This window comes from Crinia signifera, chromosome 3 (assembly GCF_055691185.1).
Source record: "Crinia signifera chromosome 3, ASM5569118v1, whole genome shotgun sequence".
NCBI classification, from domain to species: domain Eukaryota; kingdom Metazoa; phylum Chordata; class Amphibia; order Anura; family Myobatrachidae; genus Crinia; species Crinia signifera.
In genome coordinates, this window is record NC_139219.1 from 269,762,337 (window position 1) to 269,779,969 (window position 17,633).

A 17,633-nucleotide genomic window follows, 5' to 3' on the forward strand; every position below is an offset into this window, starting at 1 on the left:
CCTGTTTTATTTCTAAAAAATGTTATTTTTTCAAATCTGCAATTGCAGATTTTTATTTTCAGTGCAAATAATTAAAAAACTCACGTCTTGATTTCAAATTCTATTTATTTTTAAATATAACAGTATTTCAATACCACAAAGTCGCAAACTAAAATCAGATTTAATGTGGAGGCCGTTTTTTTGCCTATTTTTATTGATTTTCATCCTTATTGCATGTTATTCCATCCTTAAACATCCCCACTATTCAAGTCAGCCTGAAGCGTGGCATGCACAGCGCTCACACAATGGCCGGCTTTACTCGTCTTCCCAACCTATTCCTACCCCCCCTCTCCACATCGGCTTTGTGTTGTTTTTATAAAGTATGACAAGCGCAGTGAGGCAACATGGCTGAAGTGAGGCAAGCCCCGCGAGGGGCCCGAAAATGATCTTAAGACGTGGCGAGCATAGCGATCACCGCGAGGGGACACGGAATACTTGACGTGCATTCCGCGTACTTTCGCATGTCTCACTACGATCACCATACTTTTTGGACCATTTTTGCGGATGCTTGCCACGCTTAGGGTTTGGTGACTTGATATTCTTGCAGTACTTTATGAAATCAACTCTACGCCGACGTGGATAGGGGGTGTCTAAACAGGTCGAGAGGACGCGTAATGGAGACCATTGTGGGCACGCTGCGATCGCCACGCTTCCGGATAAATTTGTTAGTTTTGAATTCGTGGATAAACAGCCTGATTTGAATGTTGAGAATGTGCAAGGAAGGATTAGCATGCAATCCGGCTGAACATCATTAAAAATCATCCTAGAAACAGATATATATCGGAAGAAAATTGGCCCCAAACCGTCCGGCATTCATATCTGATTTCCAATGCGGTTTATTTAACAACTGCGGCACAGATAATACACAAGTATCATTACTTTTTATGAAATAGTCAGCATAGGTAAGACATTTACACATGTACATTTGTAACATTTTTAACAATAAGATGATATTTTGATACCAATCAATTAAAATCAATATGTGCTCATGTTGTATTACTTAGATTTTAGTGCCTCAATAAACCTCTAGGTCATATAAATCGTATATATTACAATCTCGAATAAAATTTACGACCTGTAGATCTTACCAACCTAGAAAAGTACTCACAACAGAAACATGTTTAAAACTTCTTTAAAATACACTTATGCATGAAATGAATTTATATATCATTTGAAAGGTTAATCTTCTATTTGTTTCGTTTACCTCAATATTAAAATATGTAATGCAACTTGTTATTTACGGCCAAACACTATCCGCCTGCAACCATATTTCTAATACAAATACATTAGACAATATTTCTATCAATGAAACCCTTACATTTAAATCGAACAATCATTCACTAGTTAACAAGTTCAATATATTTAAATTATATGGGGGGTATTCAATGTCAGGGGCATGGCTGTCGAGCTAGCGCGACAACCGTGCCCCTGTCTCATTCTCGTTCAGCTCGCCTGGAGCTCAGCAGTCGGGATTCAAAGTCCATGCCGCCAAGTGGCGTGAAGGGGGCGTGGTAGCGAGTTGGTGACGGAAATAGACGGGCTCCGGCCGGGAGCTCACCTATTTCCGTCTTTTCTCGCCAGAACGAGCCCGACAGCTTGTGATGTCGGGCTCGTTCTGCGTACAAACCCTGTTCGATGCTGTCTCCTGTCGGGAGATGGCTGCGGGCGAACGATTGACATTGCATACCCCCTTGTTCTCATTTAGAATAAGCGGAGAGTATCGACACAACTCCTTAATTGGATTCAGTTTGAGATTGCAGACATCAGCTAAAAAGGTGTAGACTGAGGACTGTGCACAAGCAGTTCAAACTACTTAAATAAAAATACAAACACGTCAGGTACATCTTTTACATGTCTCCACGGTCTACAGGACTTGAGTGTACGACACTTCAGGAGATCCAAGCACAGAGAACATGGTAGTACTTTACGTACAGTTTAGAGCCACATAGACAAACATTTAGTTATCATCCAGGCCAAAGTTGCACCAATAAGGACTATGGCTTCAAAGCTAGAATTTTAAATGTAGAATCTTCTGAATTTGTTTTTTGATTTTTTTTTAGGGGGAATGATCGGAGTACAATTACTTTCTGTTGGAACATGTGCTCGGTTTTTCTTTTTTTGACAATGTTTTCGTGAATGTACAGAAAGCCGAGCAATGTTTTCGGGAAGTGAATTAGAACTTTGTGAGGCTAGTGGATTTATGTGTTGTTTTTTTACAACAACTAATTCCTTCAGACTTGCTGCAATGCTTGTTAAGTTATTGTTCATTTCTGAACATGTGGTATTAATATTGTGCAGTAATTGTGCAAATGTATGATTGACATTATCCATACGATCATTTAAATTTGAAAAATGTACCTTTAAGAAGTCCTCAAAATCCACAATGGATTTTTCATACACTCTGCAAAACCGATCAAGCAAAGGGTTTGTGTCAGCTACGTCTGCCGTTGTAAAGAGATTCGGTTCACGACTGTTTTCAACGGATGTGTTCACAGAAATGCAAGAAACATCTCTATTTTGCCCACTATAATATTCTTGACTACTAACAGATGAATTTAAAATTTCAGAAACTATACTTTCATCAAGACTGAAAACATTGCTTAGTTCTGTGTATTCTCTTTCAGAATTTTCATCTTGATGTTCATAATCTTGATGAGATGAACTTTGCACTGTTAGAATTATATAAAACCAACACCAAGTTAAAGATTTACTAAAATTATGGTGAAAAATAAAATTTGAATGACTTAAAAACAATATAATTGAAATTTATTAGTGAAAATTTAATATATAAAATTTATAATGATGTTTGGAAAACAGAATGTACTTTAGCAATTAAGGGGGGTGTGCAATTGCTGTTGAACATCTCCCGTAGGGGAGTTTCTCGACGGGCCTTATTCGATGGTGTCTTCTCCAACAGCTTTAAACAGGTTTTCCCTGTAGATTGAGCCTGGCTTCTCTAGCTGTTGTGATCGTTTTGACAAGAACAGCCATGAAGTGACGTAATGTGGGCTGCAGTCTGACACTTCCCGGCTGCAACTAGCGGCCTCGGTCCCTTCTGGTCCCACTGCAACCGGGACATTGAAGCCCGCCTGCGTGTTCTCGGCCGAGCCGACCGAGAAAGGAACTGGGTCACGGTGGCCGATCAAGCTTGCTTGCTATGCCCTGAACATTGGAAAACCCCTTAAATATACATATGCATTTGTTTTATGAACTTTACAATTCCAGATTACGATGTTAAACGATTTTAAATAAATCAAAATTATACAGGGAGAATGTTACTCATTCGCATGATTGACGTTGTTAGATAAGTTTTCATTAACTTCCATGGAATCATTAAGCTTCCAATGTTTTATCCTACAAAGGTGTCTTTGTGGGCTCGCGTATAACTATATTTTTAATTCAATCCAATAACAGCTATGTATTGAAAATATCTTCATTCTGGATTGAAACCAAAATCAATATTTCAATTGTGTCTCAATATTTACAATTACTTATAGAAAAACCTAAAGACATAGCACAAGGCATAGGGCATGTCAAAGCTAGGATTTTTAAGGTCAAATGTGAGATGTAAATATGTATGTAAAAATTTCAAAAAAGGTGAGAATATTTATATATATATATATATATATATATACACATACATACATATATATATATATATATATCTATATATATAGATATATATATATATATAATAATTAAAAGGTTAATAAAATTGAACATAACCCGTCGAGTTTTAGTCATCGCTAAGGTCGAACTTACCTATCTCGGGACAATTTGTTCTCGATGTAGAGGCTTCCATGGTACTATTTTGAACATGCGCTGAAATGGAAGATATACTGATATGAGTGAAAAATCATAATTCTAAATCTATACAATGGTTTTAAAAAGATATTTACCAACTGTGCTGTTCTCTTTTGGTTTCTTTCCATTTTTCTTGTTTCGATTATCTGTGGACATCTTCATTTGTTCTTTGTGAAAAAGTAGAGAAGATTGTGATAAAAAACTATCACACCTTGCAATGAATTCATACTCCCCCCCAAAAAACACTTACTTTAAAACCACAATTGAATTTAAATAATACATAATATTTAACATTTAAGATAAAACATTTTAAATTTGCTTGGATTCTGTACATCAATCACATCATTTAAGGATTTAAATTATGCCACCAAATTTATGGATATTCTATTGTAACTCTGTATATTTTCTATCTTAGGGGGATAAGCAATTGCCATTGAGCAACTCCCGTAGTGGAGATGGCCGATGGGCCCTATTCAATACTGTCCTCCCCGTCAACATTGAACAATTATTCCCGGCAGAATGAGCCGGGAGATGATGAGCTGCCATCTGCAGCTCGCCCATTCCCTGACGTCACTCACGTCCATGCCCCCTTCTTGTCCCTCTGCAGCCAGATGTTTGAATCCCGGCTGCATGTTCACGGTCATGCTAACTGAGAAGGGGTCTTCCTAGAAGATTTTATACACCTTTTTAAGCAAAAAGTATTTGATTAGTGATAGACCTGTTCTGTGAGACATTTTTTTCTTTTTAAAAAATTTCTAAATAAATTTGGACAACTGGATTAGCTATGCCATTAATATTGAAATAGTCAGATTAGTCACTTTCAGAGACAAAATCTCAAAAAATCTAAACAAAGTAGTAATCACATAGGATGTAGTTGATGTACAGTAGAACCAATTTCAATCTAAATCTTCTACATTTACAGGTAGATTTATTATAGCGGCGCCTATTGCACCGCTATAACAGTTCCTGCTTTGCCCCAATAGCGAGGCAAAGCAGGAGGGGACACCGACAAGATCTATTAAGATCTTAGCACCGGAGCGGGGGAGCGCTAACTCCCCCCTCTGGCGATGTCCCTCCTGGAGACAGCGCATCAGTTAATACTGATGCGCCGTCTCCTTCCCCCCCGGCCTGCTCAATGAGCATGGGCGGGATCGCGCTAGTCTCGCGAGATCCCAGCGCAGCTCAGCGCCAACAGCAGGGGCAGTGTAGTCCCTGCTGTTAGGTATAGGGCATCGGCGCCTGCAGCTGTCAAAGTCGACAGCTGCAGGCGGCGAACGGTCAGCGATGCTGAACGTTCATAAATCTGGCAGGTCGCAGGGGAGCATTGCAAAATATCGCCACTGCGCTATGCTTCCTGCCCCACACCGCCGGCGTTAGAGTAAACGCCCGGCGGATGTGATAGATCAGGGGTAGCGCTATCCCCTGCTATAGCGCACGGGGATAGCGCAGATTCCCCTGTTTGGCAGCTCTTAAATCTACCCCTTAGTCACAAACGTGTTACGCACTAATTTCAGTACTTGAAAGCATAGAATTTTAATTCAAACTTAATTACAACAATTTCTAAAAAAAATATAATGAAAAAAAAGAATACAGATTGTTTTGTCAACCCGTAAACATTTATTAAAATCACCTGTTATCTCTATATTTTTGCCTGTATCCAATCCTCCTTGAACTCCTAAAACACTTGTTGGTGTAATTATGGTGGTTAATTTCGCTTCCCAGGAATTGTATTCAAAATTTTTACTAGGACCTCCACCCGTGGCACTTTGGTATTTATTTTGATCCGACATTTTTTTTTTAACACCACTTTTGCAGTCGCTAAACCTCTTTCTGCACACGGTACTGTTTCTTCGGCAGACCCCAAGGGCACTGACATCTTTAGCGATGTTATTCCATAGCTCCACTTTGCTTTCAAAAGAATAATGCATACCACCTGGCCTTCCAAATAATTTGTCGTAATTTAATATTACTTTGTCAATCAAAGTTTCATTTTCCTCATGGGTGAATTTCTTTGATCTTTTCCGCTCCTTGTTGTTTGAATTTATGGAACATATCTCCTGGGAAGTGGTTTCTTGTTCAATTTGTTCTGGAAAAACTTCGTTCATTTCCTCCATTATGACTGTATTTGCAAATTAATTTGTAATCAAAAAAACAAGCATATATCACAAATTTAGTAGACGAAATTTCAGATGTTAATTTATGTTTATGACCAAAACATTTTTTAAAATACAAATTTACAATCCAGACATGCAATGCTACTTTCAAAAAAAATGTTCAAGGGATTATGTATTTTCCCCGTGTGTTGTACTTAGGGATAGTGCTTAACCATAACATATGTCATCAGCACAGACCACCAACAATGTGGTGGAATTAGTGATTTGGCTGCTACGATATATTGTGCAGAGTGCATGCCTAATGTCCGATTTATGAACGGTGAGCTGCACTAACGTTTCCACCTCCTTCAGCAGGTTGCGTTTCTCAGTGGTACTTAAAGTATCTTTAACAAATTTGTAACCTTACATTTACTAATAAGCACAATGTGAGGTTTGTCATAGCTAATGGTATATTTCAGTTCAAATAATAACTACTAATGGTACGATGTTTCAATGCTGCATTAAGCAATTTTCGCATTTGGAGCATGTCTTACAACAAACCAAGCAAACAGATTACATGGCATGAGAGACATTGTATAATTAACTGACCAGTTTAGTGTGGAAGACGTTAGTAGAGTGCTGTCTTTGAAAATGATGTCGACGGAGTGTTAGTAGCTTATGACGTCAGTCACCTAGCAGACCAGCTTTCTTCTTCTGGTGTATATTAATAGATGCGTCTCCTTGATTGACAGCCACTTGCTGAAATTGCAAGAGATAATATTACATGAAATTACACAATCCTATGAGACTCCCTTACATGACGCCATTACTGTCACACACCCTGCCACCTATCCACAAAAATTTATTTGTATTCAAACCACAAGCAAAAAAAAATTTTTGGACTCTTTCTACCCCACCAATCAAACCTTAATGTGACATGCTCCCTTTCCAAACCTTATTGTGCTATTCTCACCTGCTTACTCCCTCCTCATACCTTAATGAGACACTCTGGCCCACCCCCCAAACCTTAATGTGACACTATCCCTCCCCCCTCCCAAATTTAAAGGGATAATCACCACCACCAACCCCTCTCTAAAACTTAATATTTGTTTACCCAACCACACACACAGACCACCAAAATGAAAGGAACACGCTCAAAAAGATTATCTTCAGAAGAACATGCCTGTCCGGCCTCTGCTCCTGTGGGTCTCTGTTATGTTGCTGGCTGCACTTGCGCTCCTACTTAATGCTGCATATGGCTCCACCTGTGGACACTGTGTACACCACGTAACATACTGGTTAGATCAGGAAGCTAAGGAGGACACAGAAGAGGTATTGATGATGACAGCCTGACTGTTTACTTACATGGAGCACAGAGGAGGACGAAGAGCAGGTGGTGGGTTTCTACTGCGCCCGCTGCCTGTCAATATGATAGGTGTTGAATTAGGCAGGCAGCAGCGCAAAAATTCATTGCTACAGCACATCTGCATTTAGTACACAAAATGCCTATCTTAAACAATCCCCCCGCCCGTATGTGTTAATGTGCTTACACCACAGGCAGAAGGGAGCATAGCAAACGATAATGGAGGCAGCTTTTCAATGTAAGTAGGGGATATTGCACTCCCTTAACGTGGATCCCAACATAAAAAATTTCAACCCAACATCGTTATCCTGACCCCATGATATAGTTTTGTAAGACAACCTGTGCCCATAAGGATTATAACCACAACTTTTGTGTTTGTACCCTGGAGATTACACCATCACGAAAGTATTGTGAGCCGAGGAAGATCACGACTACAAGAGAATGTACAGCATGGAAACATGAAGGGTTTTGCCGCCTGAAAGCACTAGGCGGACGCCATCGACTACTGTAGTATTGTACGCCTGTATCATGCGTCCGTCTTCGTGAAGGGTGGTGTTTTCCCTATGAGGAAGCAGCAGTTCCAGAGATGTAGCTGTAGCAGTTGTAGTCGGTCCCGCTAGGGCTACCAAGTGACGGGCCTATTCCATCGCCGTCACATCAACAACAGTAGGAACATTAACACAGTTAATAATACTCACATCACCGTGTGATTCTGCATACACGCCAGAAACTTAGTTCGAAACGAATGGTTTGTAATGTGTCGTTGCCCTAGTCCTGGGAAAAAGAAAGTACATGTTAAAAAAAAAAAACAGCTTAATGGACACATTCAGTATTTGGTGAGTAATGTTATTTTACCTATAAATGCACACACACACACACAGATATATATCTATATAAAATAATAGATATCGAGTTAGATAAAGATATCTCTATCTATCTATATAGTAGTGAAAGGATCGGCACTTACAAAGTCCAAATAGCGTACAGCCGCGTGCCCTCTGATTTTAGCACAATCTTAAACGCGCTAGCATACACGGTTCGGGATCAGCGTCACTCCGGACTTGGATATTTCTCAAATTAAAGAAACAGCACACATGGTTTCTGCAATGTTTCAACTATTTACTTGAGATTTATGACAAAACTCAATTATATAGTTGAAACGTTGCAGGAACCATGTGTGCTGTTTACTTTTTTGGAAAATACTTTAACCAAGTCCGGAGTGACGCTCATCCAGAACCGTATATCTATATATCTATATCTAGTTCACACACTCACCCAATCTACTGAGCAGACAGAGCAAGAAATCGACCAGCACTCAAATGAAGGGGCAGAAAGTAGCATTTGTATTCACAAATAGGGATGGGTAATCATATGATGTTTCATCGGAAACATCGGATTTATGGTTCCGATGTTCGATGTTTAACCCTGCAATGTTGAGGATCCAATGTTTCATCAACATCGCTAGATTTCTCCACCCGATGTTTTTCTCAATATTCCAATGTTTTTTCTTTTGTGTGTCAATGTGTGCTGCTTTCAATGCTTTGCAGTCACCTCACTCTCTCCTTGATTTATATTCATTAAAAAATTAAGAGACTGATAAAAAAAAAGCAATTAACAAACAAGACAGTATCACTGCTGGCTGGGCTTTCATATGTGTGTGTGGCTGTGTGCTGCTGCTGCTGCTGCTGTGGGTGGTAGCTGACAGTGAAAGACAGTCTGGCCAGCCATTCAGCAGCAGCACACACGACAGCCCCAGCCCTGCCTCACTGCAACTTGTGCTTTTAGTGAGTCACTGTCGCACAGGTCTGGTTTGCATATCAGTGCTGATATACAGACCACACTGTGCTAGAAGCACTACAGCAGACAGCGACACTCCAGGCATGGAAGAGGAACTGCATGGGTTTTTAATAGATAGTGCATGCTAGAGTGAACAGTATAATATGATAGTCATTAGTAGTGACATAGTGGTGAACTCCCTTCATATTTATTTATTTATTAATAGTTTCTTCTATAGTGCAGCATATTCACTTGTGCTTAACAATAGGAGACAGTGATACAACAAACTGGGTATTTACAGTCAGTCAAAGGTATGACGGCCCTGCTCGCAAGCTTACAATCTATCATTTGATTCATTATTATGCAGCAAGCAGAATCACAGCACCTTACAAAGGGCCTGATTCAGTTGTGGATGCAGACATTTGCACAGTTTATTTATTTAAAATGCTATGTCAGTCACACTGCACATGTGCAGTGACTTACAGCGGACACAGATACTGAGTGACAGGTACAGTAGTTTATATTTGAGGGAGGGGATGGGGGCTGGTTTGTCAAATGCAGACGTGATTCAAACATTAATTTGCAGTTGCACTGGCTCCAGCGTCTTTGTTCTGATGCTTATTCGAAGCAACAATGTAGTATGTTCTATGTTGCACTGTGTGTACAGTTTTTTTGCTATTTTCTATGAACAACATACAGTAAAGGCCCATACACACTTGTAGACTTTCATTTCAAAAGACTTTGCCAAAATCTCTGATAGATTTATCTTTCACCAAAGTAATTCGTACACACTGAGCTCTTTTCCCCAAAGACCAACAGATTTTCAGGAGGCGAAAGACTTTGCTAAAAATCTTTCAGTATAAGGTTATTTACATAATGGGTGGGTTTGAATTCCAAGGGTGGGAACAGCTGCCATATTATTCTGTGCATTCCTGTTCTTGAGGCCTGATTCAGAACTGATCGCTGGGCTGCGTATTTTCAAAGCCCCGCGATCAGGTAAACGCCTCCTCGGTCAGGCAAAATCCCGCCCATGTGCATGGCAACGATTATTTGCAGCCTTGTACATAGGGAGAAATACATTCGCCTGCGGCAGCAATGTATACGTTACCACCAAAACACAATGTATATTGGTGGCAGTGGCGGCTGCAATGTATACATTGCTGGCAATGTATACATTGCTGCCATAAAAATATACATTGGTGGGCAGTGGCCTGTGCCAGCAATGTATATACAGATGGGGCCGCTGCATTGGAGCAGCTCCCAATGTGCCATCCAACGTTGCCTGCCAGAGTGGGGCGTGCACGCAGGAGACACTCGCGTGCCACATTCTCAGCAACGAGACACTCGTCCCACCGTTGCCATCTCCCGCCAGCTACAGCAATATGGCAAGCTGGCGGCAAGGGGAAGAATGGCCCCATCTGTATTACTGCCTTAGAATTATCGTTGGCGGCCAGTGGTGACAGTAATATATACATGACTGGCCTGTGCCATCCATGTATATATTACTGCCTTATAATTATCATTGGCAGGCAGTGGTGACAGTAATATATACATGACTGACATGTGCCATCCATGTATATATTACTGCCTTATAATTATCATTGGCAGGCAGTGGTGACAGTAATATATACATGACTGGCATGTGCCATCCATGCATATATTACTGCCTTATATTTATCGTTGGTGGGCAGTGGTGACAGTAATATATACATGACTGGCCTGTGCCATCCATGCATATATTACTGCCTTATAATTATCATTGGTGGGCAGTGGTGACAGTAATATATACATGACTGGCATGTGCCATCCATGCATATATTACTGCCTTATATTTATCGTTGGTGGGCAGTGGTGACAGTAATATATACATGGCTGGCCTGTGCCATCCATGCATATATTTCTGCCTTATAATTATCATTGGTGGGCAGTGGTGACAGTAATATATACATGACTGGCATGTGCCATCCATGTATATATTACTGCCATATACTGTATATCATTGGTGGGCAGTGGTGACAGTAATATATACATGGCTGGCATGTGCCATCCATGTATATATTACTGCCTTAGAAATATCGTTGGCGGCCAGTGGTGACAGTAATATATACATGACTGGCCTGTGCCATCCATGTATATATTACTGCCTTATAATTATCATTGGCAGGCAGTGGTGACAGTAATATATACATGACTGGCATGTGCCATCCATGCATATATTACTGCCTTATATTTATCGTTGGTGGGCAGTGGTGACAGTAATATATACATGACTGACATGTGCCATCCATGTATATATTACTGCCTTATATTTATCGTTGGTGGGCAGTGGTGACAGTAATATATACATGGCTGGCCTGTGCCATCCATGCATATATTTCTGCCTTATAATTATCATTGGTGGGCAGTGGTGACAGTAATATATACATGACTGGCATGTGCCATCCATGTATATATTACTGCCATATACTGTATATCATTGGTGGGCAGTGGTGACAGTAATATATACATGGCTGGCATGTGCCATCCATGTATATATTACTGCCTTAGAAATATCGTTGGCGGCCAGTGGTGACAGTAATATATACATGACTGGCCTGTGCCATCCATGTATATATTACTGCCTTATAATTATCATTGGCAGGCAGTGGTGACAGTAATATATACATGACTGGCATGTGCCATCCATGCATATATTACTGCCTTATATTTATCGTTGGTGGGCAGTGGTGACAGTAATATATACATGACTGACATGTGCCATCCATGCATATATTACTGCCTTATATTTATCGTTGGTGGGCAGTGGTGACAGTAATATATACATGACTGGCCTGTGCCATCCATGCATATATTACTGCCTTATATTTATCGTTGGTGGGCAGTGGTGACAGTAATATATACATGGCTGGCATGTGCCATCCATGCATATATTACTGCCTTATAATTCTCGTTGGTGGGCAGTGGTGACAGTAATATATACATGACTGGCATGTGCCATCCATGCATATATTACTGCCTTATAATTATCATTGGTGGGCAGTGGTGACAGTAATATATACATGACTGGCATGTGCCATCCATGCATATATTACTGCCTTATAATTATCATTGGCAGGCAGTGGTGACAGTAATATATACATGACTGGCATGTGCCATCCATGCATATATTACTGCCTTATATTTATCGTTGGTGGGCAGTGGTGACAGTAATATATACATGACTGGCATGTGCCATCCATGTATATATTACTGCCTTAGAAATATCGTTGGCGGCCAGTGGTGACAGTAATATATACATGACTGGCCTGTGCCATCCATGTATATATTACTGCCTTATAATTATTGTTGGTGGGCAGTGGTGACAGTAATATATACATGACTGGCCTGTGCCATCCATGCATATATTACTGCCTTATAATTATCATTGGTGGGCAGTGGTGACAGTAATATATACATGACTGGCATGTGCCATCCATGCATATATTACTGCCTTATATTTATCGTTGGTGGGCAGTGGTGACAGTAATATATACATGGCTGGCCTGTGCCATCCATGCATATATTTCTGCCTTATAATTATCATTGGTGGGCAGTGGTGACAGTAATATATACATGACTGGCATGTGCCATCCATGTATATATTACTGCCATATACTGTATATCATTGGTGGGCAGTGGTGACAGTAATATATACATGGCTGGCATGTGCCATCCATGTATATATTACTGCCTTAGAAATATCGTTGGCGGCCAGTGGTGACAGTAATATATACATGACTGGCCTGTGCCATCCATGTATATATTACTGCCTTATAATTATCATTGGCAGGCAGTGGTGACAGTAATATATACATGACTGGCATGTGCCATCCATGCATATATTACTGCCTTATATTTATCGTTGGTGGGCAGTGGTGACAGTAATATATACATGGCTGGCCTGTGCCATCCATGCATATATTTCTGCCTTATAATTATCATTGGTGGGCAGTGGTGACAGTAATATATACATGACTGGCATGTGCCATCCATGTATATATTACTGCCATATACTGTATATCATTGGTGGGCAGTGGTGACAGTAATATATACATGGCTGGCATGTGCCATCCATGTATATATTACTGCCTTAGAAATATCGTTGGCGGCCAGTGGTGACAGTAATATATACATGACTGGCCTGTGCCATCCATGTATATATTACTGCCTTATAATTATCATTGGCAGGCAGTGGTGACAGTAATATATACATGACTGGCATGTGCCATCCATGCATATATTACTGCCTTATATTTATCGTTGGTGGGCAGTGGTGACAGTAATATATACATGACTGACATGTGCCATCCATGCATATATTACTGCCTTATATTTATCGTTGGTGGGCAGTGGTGACAGTAATATATACATGACTGGCCTGTGCCATCCATGCATATATTACTGCCTTATATTTATCGTTGGTGGGCAGTGGTGACAGTAATATATACATGGCTGGCATGTGCCATCCATGCATATATTACTGCCTTATAATTCTCGTTGGTGGGCAGTGGTGACAGTAATATATACATGACTGGCATGTGCCATCCATGCATATATTACTGCCTTATAATTATCATTGGTGGGCAGTGGTGACAGTAATATATACATGACTGGCATGTGCCATCCATGCATATATTACTGCCTTATAATTATCATTGGCAGGCAGTGGTGACAGTAATATATACATGACTGGCATGTGCCATCCATGCATATATTACTGCCTTATATTTATCGTTGGTGGGCAGTGGTGACAGTAATATATACATGACTGGCATGTGCCATCCATGTATATATTACTGCCTTAGAAATATCGTTGGCGGCCAGTGGTGACAGTAATATATACATGACTGGCCTGTGCCATCCATGTATATATTACTGCCTTATAATTATTGTTGGTGGGCAGTGGTGACAGTAATATATACATGACTGGCCTGTGCCATCCATGCATATATTACTGCCTTATAATTATCATTGGTGGGCAGTGGTGACAGTAATATATACATGACTGGCATGTGCCATCCATGCATATATTACTGCCTTATATTTATCGTTGGTGGGCAGTGGTGACAGTAATATATACATGGCTGGCCTGTGCCATCCATGCATATATTTCTGCCTTATAATTATCATTGGTGGGCAGTGGTGACAGTAATATATACATGACTGGCATGTGCCATCCATGTATATATTACTGCCATATACTGTATATCATTGGTGGGCAGTGGTGACAGTAATATATACATGACTGGCCTGTGCCATCCATGTATATATTACTGCCTTATAATTATCATTGGCAGGCAGTGGTGACAGTAATATATACATGACTGGCCTGTGCCATCCATGTATATATTACTGCCTTATAATTATCATTGGCAGGCAGTGGTGACAGTAATATATACATGGCTGGCCTGTGTCAGTCATGTATATATTACTGCTTTTAGAAAAATAATTGGTGGGCAGTGTATGCTCCACACAGTGCAGGGGGCGGGCCATCACGCAGGGATGTGAGGTAGTTTGATAGTTAATGCTTCATGTTTTTTTCCTACCGTAACAAATTTGATTTACCACACAACTTGAATCATATATCCATTGTGTGTGTATAAACTGTAAGCCTCCAACAAGATTAACTTAATAAAGGGATTATTTACTATTTCAGAAGCTTATTAGTGTATTATATGCTTTGGTAACCTTTTTTTGTAACATTGATAAATCCACCCCCCAGTCACTATTATCACTGCACATTGCAGCGGCCAGCCAGACAGGATTACACCTAAAAAAAAAAACACTTCACCTAATGGCAACAGAGAGCCGTCCGCTCACTGCGCCCACTACTGCATCCTCCCGCCTATGCAGGCTAAACAACGCGAGAACAACGTTCCCAGCGCATGCGCAGAAGACACCGCCGGACGGAGAATCACCCTTCGTTATGGGAGGAGGCGTATCACCACAGGTCAGTGATAACGCACTCCCATAACGTGGGCACACATATTAATAAATAAGGGCATGAAACAGGTACGCTTCGCTGCGCAAAAGCGGCGAAAAATTCCTGAGCCCATAACGACCATTTGCCACACATTGATAAATCCACCCCTCAGTGTCAGGGGGAAAGGAGTTTTACCACCTCTCACTTTGAGCCCTCCATTCTTTGTCGTTGGAGGGCTGTTTTACATTGAGCAAAGTGAACTTACTGGAAGCAAGATCCATCCCAGTAAAAGAATAAGAATTTGAGACTGCAACTCCACCAGCTAAAAGCCTGTGCAACATTTAAGTTCAGAAATGGCTATGTACCCATCCTCATGATGAAGGATGCCCGCCCAAGAATGTGCATGATCCATTATTTATCTCAATTTAGTGACTTCACTTAGCTAATTGAAATCAACTTCTTTGAAGAATAGAATTAAATGTGAAATAATAATAAACTTCAACTGTATGCCCTTATTGGTCTTCTTTTGTAATTCAATACTGTTTGTACATACAGTATCAGAGTCTAGATGTCTGGAGTCTAGATGTACTTTATGTGTATAAAGTAAAAAAAAAAAAAAATCTTCAGGTTTTGTAATAGAATTAGTAGGTGTTACTAACTGGACATTTATTAAGTTATTGTACTATACACATATTAAACAGCTCAGCAAATGCTATTCCTCACATTACTTCATTTGTCAGTGTGCAAATTTGAAAATATATTTAATAAAATTAAATATCAGACACTTTCATTTTACACAATGAAACAATATATCCGTAAGTGGGCTTGCCAGCCGTAACTCATTTGTGCAATGAAGCTACTGTATATGAAGCATTGTGTTCGATTGATAAGGGACTTTTTCCTTAATCTTTTGGACTACAATGTCTTAAGAAAGAAGCTCAGAAAAGGTAATTATAAGAACTTCTACACCATAGAAAATTCGAGGGTCAAAACGATAACATAAAAAATCATGCACACAATCAAAGTGGCAACATTTCTATTTTGAAATATACAGATAGGGTGTAGGGAAGAAACGCACACTCCTAGTAGAGGTATCAATCAGGGTGCCAGGACGATAAATCAATATTGTATATCAATCCCCAGATAGAACAGTCCAATCTAGAGACAGACAGGTCCAGCACACCTCAGCATGTCACATGCAGTAAAATCATTTAATGAAGCAAATAAGCAGTACAGGGTTTCATTATACTTAGCATATCCGTGGCAGTAGCTGAAGACAGCAGTATAATTTTATATCCACAAGCATAGCCCTGACGGGCCGTTTCGGTGTCCAACCACCTTCATCATAGGGCATCAGCCATATAATGAAACCAGCCTCAATATATAGTGAAATCACACCTGAATAACATATAAACGCAATTACCTAAGTGCCTGGTCCTCCCATCGCCTCTCCTGCAGCTCCAGCGCGTGTACTCGGTGTCCCGGAAGTGATATCAGGACCCGGAACTAACATGCACTGCCTCAGTGTTCAGGGAGGCAAGAAAGGTTCCCAGGCGCAGGATGTGTACATCCGGTTGCCAGGACAACGCAGCTCAGCAGCACAAACTACAGGCAGCAAAGTCTCTAGCTAAACAGACTGCAGAAATCTGCAATAGTGTGGCGAAAATGCCACAAAGTGGATGCATTGTCCACTGTAAGCAAAAATGGACCTTAAATGCTGTCTCTTAACTGTGCCAAAAAAACGTTGTCATGGCAACCATAAACACACCCCCAACAAAATACAAAAAATAGAAAAATACCAGCACCAAAAATATACATAAGAAAAAGAGAACTATATACAAAGGTAATTGATCTAGTAAGCACATAATAGCAATCGCTCATATTTGGTCAATCAAGAACAATATTAGATCAATATTAGATCAAAGGAATCAAATGTCGGGTCTGTAATTAAAGAAATACCGCCAAATTAAGCTCCTCATTTAAGCCTAAGGGCGCCATAGATTGAAGCGTGTATGTCCAGTAACTTTCCCTTTGAAGCAACAAGTTATGCCTATCCCCACCCCTCCTTAATGGTGGAATGTAGTCAAATGGGAGAAACCGAAAGTCACTCAAGCGGTGTCCCTTGAGGGCAAAGTGCCTGGCAACAGGTGGTGTGTTGCCATCCATTTTGAGCAGAGCTTTATTTATTGATGAGCGATGCATATTAATCCGCTCTTTAAGCATCCTAATGGTTTTACCCACGTATATCTTGTTGCATGGGCACTGTATAATATATACAGTATATTTGGTGGTACAGTCCATCCGGTGCTTAAGATAATATGTCTGCTTCGTCAGTGGATGCTGCCAACTACTGCCACTAAGTATATATTTGCAATTGACACAGCCTGTACATTTTTTGGCGCCTGTGCCAGTGTTCAGCCATGTTGCTCTTGCCACTGGTTTCGGGCCCACATCCGTGGTAACCACTTGCTGTTTGATATTAGAACTCCTTTTATAGCAAAACATCGGAGTATGCTCACAGTATTCGCCAATGACAGGATCGGTCTTCAGTATATGCCAATGCTTCATAATGGCACCCCTCAACACCCCTGAGTTG

The 17,633-nt window shown here is 40.4% G+C and overlaps 1 protein-coding gene across 1 annotated transcript; it reads right to left on the bottom strand.

Moving 5' to 3' along the window:
* Positions 1-139: 139 nt before the first annotated feature.
* LOC146062728 (uncharacterized) lies at positions 140-16,514 on the bottom strand. Its single transcript, XM_083174770.1, has 9 exons — positions 16,461-16,514; positions 7,998-8,073; positions 7,302-7,356; positions 7,120-7,210; positions 6,546-6,695; positions 5,474-5,962; positions 3,939-4,010; positions 3,802-3,861; positions 140-2,708 (listed from the first exon to the last, which is right to left on the bottom strand). The coding sequence occupies exons 6-9, from the start codon at positions 5,955-5,957 to the stop codon at positions 2,056-2,058; spliced, it is 1,269 nt and encodes a 422-aa protein (XP_083030896.1). The 5' UTR covers positions 5,958-5,962; positions 6,546-6,695; positions 7,120-7,210; positions 7,302-7,356; positions 7,998-8,073; positions 16,461-16,514; the 3' UTR covers positions 140-2,055.
* Between the last annotated feature and the right edge of the window lie 1,119 nt (positions 16,515-17,633).